This window comes from Oryzias melastigma, linkage group LG23, assembly GCF_002922805.2.
Source record: "Oryzias melastigma strain HK-1 linkage group LG23, ASM292280v2, whole genome shotgun sequence".
Classification (NCBI taxonomy): Eukaryota; Metazoa; Chordata; class Actinopteri; order Beloniformes; family Adrianichthyidae; genus Oryzias; species Oryzias melastigma.
The window spans coordinates 19,537,292-19,540,108 of record NC_050534.1 but is presented as its reverse complement, the minus strand read 5'-3'; the positions used below and the strand labels follow the sequence as shown (position 1 = coordinate 19,540,108).

The 2,817-nt window shown below is 35.5% G+C and overlaps 2 protein-coding genes across 3 annotated transcripts in view; one reads left to right on the top strand and one right to left on the bottom strand.

Annotated features, from left to right (window-relative positions):
* prkcq (protein kinase C, theta) overlaps positions 1 to 1,209 on the top strand; it is a 42,167-nt gene extending 40,958 nt beyond the window's left edge. For both annotated transcript variants that reach the window (XM_024286555.2, XM_024286564.2), the window contains one exon: positions 872 to 1,209. In XM_024286555.2, coding sequence (XP_024142323.1) covers positions 872 to 1,030 — 159 coding nt within the window. In that variant the 3' untranslated portion in view covers positions 1,031 to 1,209. The remainder of the gene's footprint in view (positions 1 to 871) is intronic.
* Positions 1 to 2,817, bottom strand: part of tbc1d30 (TBC1 domain family, member 30) — a 31,649-nt gene that overhangs the window by 3,760 nt on the left and 25,072 nt on the right. The window lies entirely within an intron of this gene.

The window sequence follows — 2,817 nt, the reverse complement described above, 5'->3', positions numbered from 1 at the left end:
AAATACCCCCCCTCAAAAAAAAGCCTAAGTTGGCCAAAACCGTTAGCATGTAGCTGAAATATTAGCTAAACTCCAAAATAGCCTAAGTTAGCCAAAACCGTTAGCATGTAGCTGAAATATTAGCTTAACTCCAAAATAACCCAAAAAAGCCTAAGTTAGCCAAAACCGTTAGCATGTAGCTGAAATATTAGCTTAACTCCAAAATAGCCTAAGTTAGACAAAATAGTTAGCATGTAGCTGAAATATTAGCTTAACTCCAAAACAGCCCAAACTAATGCCAAAATTGTCCAAAAATCTAACAGAATATCATAACTCAACTTTGCGACTCTATGGCTTCATATAACAAATTAACGACTACTAAATTAGTTGTCAACTAATCGTGGCATCTCTAGTAAAGATTCAAACTTGGCATGTTCATCGTTACAGAAAATATGTAAAAAAATCGGTTCGTCTCGGTGTGTGTCTAAATGTGGGAATGCAGAGCAGATGACATTTCTCCATGCAGGCTAGAACGCAGCTGCTCTTTTTGTCCTGGGAAATTCCAGCAGCTCCTTCGGATTACAAATCAGTCCCTCCAGGATTCGGATATATCGCAACTTATTAACGCAAATTAAGGCAAACCCGTTCAAATGCGACTTTGACTAATCTAGCGTGACTACAGTCGTGGGTGACGACGCAGCTTCACGACCGTCGTAACCTTTTAACACCGTTTATGTTCTTTGATTTGCTTTTAGACCACTAACACGATCAACGTTATTCCAGTAGATTGTGAAGGAGAAAAGCGGCTTGATAAGCGCTGTTAGCGCTTGAAAAGTTACAGCATTCTAAAGATTTTTTGTTTAATCGTCGTTTTTCTCCCGTTTGTCCTCAGACGTCGCCCAGCGACTGCAGCAACTTCGACAAAGAGTTCCTGAACGAGAAGCCGCGGCTCTCCTGCGCCGACCGCACGCTCATCAACAGCGTGGACCAGACCATGTTCAGGAACTTCTCCTTCGTCAATCCCGGGATGACTCGCGTGGCGGCGCGCTGAGCGCCAGCGGACTGGAACGCGGTTCATCTACGGTAGTTTTTAGAAACCCAACCAACCTGTAAACTCCTCTCAGACGTTGAGACTGTACATATCTGTATTTTTGTGGTGTAGTGACCTGTGAAAACCGTTTACACTCATTTCATCCAGACTTCTGAACAATAAAACCTTCACTCGAGTGATTTTGTTTTTCCATCCGCCGTGGCTTCACACCTCCTGCTGTCTCTCAAGAAGCACAAGTGTCGACAGACTTTCCGCCACAAACGTTTTCCAGAGGAAATATTTAACATTGCAAACGGATCGTCACCACTTTTGCTCCAAGCTTAGTTTTGCATTCATTTAGAAGGATATTTATTAATTAAACTAAATTCAGGATTCAGAAAAACTATTATTTTTTGCACACTTGTGACAAATGAGCTTAATCATCAAATAAACTGGTGACTAAAATCTAAAAACCATTTAAAAGTGACTTTTCTGATTATAAATTTACCTGAAAATTAACTATTTGAAATCACTGAAGAATTATCAAATTTTGTAACATTTTTGACATTTGATTGTTGAATTCAACATTGTAATTACACGTATGTCCACCAGATGGAGCCAAAACTAACTTTGATTTTCTCTGTTTTGGCTGCTTTTAATCATTTTATGAACACAAGCAATAAAACATTTTTTAAAAATCAAGTTTAAAAGCCAAAATGGAAAAATGTTTGGATTCTTCATTGTTAAAATTTTGACATCAAAATGGTGTTAAAATACAAAAATAGTAGATGGCGACAATTTCAGCGTGTTTGACATTAAACTTTTCTAATGTTTCTCCCTTTTGCTTTAACTCAAAACCATGTCTAATCTGTGGGAAAATAAAGGTAAATATTAATCAAATTAATTGGAAACTATTAACCAAAAATATGAAAGTGACTATTAGCACGTATGTACGGCCGGTGATTAACTTTAGACTTGGCCGCTCTTATTTTGAAGGCTGAAAAAACGTGGCTTAGTGAATTATTTGCCGAGCCAAACCATTCTCATTTTTACAATAAATATCCAGTAAAACAAGCAAATTTAGCCTTGGAAGTGATTAAAAATATGTGCAGTAATGTGCATCTTTGCTGTACGTAGCATATTGTGGCTAACAGGAATTTCCATCAGGTTTGGTTCTCGGTCGCACTTAATGTGAATAACATAAAAAAATAGAAGCAGTTTGAATAAAATCAGCTCAAATGAAAGGTTGATTATTTTCAATAGAACCTCAAATATTGGAGGATTATTCAAATTTGTATTTTGAGGGGATTTAAAAAATAAACGTTGCAAACGTTTTATTTTACAGTTTTTGATGTTACTTTTAATTATTTAGATCAAATTGTGTTAAACAGCATTCAGGTTTACCGAACTTGATTTTACACACTGGCAGTCTCCATTTATGTCTATTTATCATTTACTTAAAGGTAAAAATACAAGTAATTTTTATTTTCATAATTTGAACTAAATTCAGGTGTCAGAGTAATTACAAAAACGTTTTTCTTTTTTGCATATTTATGACCAAAAGAAGCTTAAAATCATATTAAAAATCTATAAATTCTTTTCTTGGTTCCTAAATTTTAACGAAATCGATCTGCAAACAAAACTGGTGACAATAATATTTATGTTTCTACATTTACCTGAGAATGAACAATAGGATTTAAAATCACTGAAGTATTGATTATATTTCATAACATATTTGACATTCAATTATTGAATTTAGCGTTGTAGTTATAAACACGTCCACCAGATGGAGCCAAAACCAAGATTTC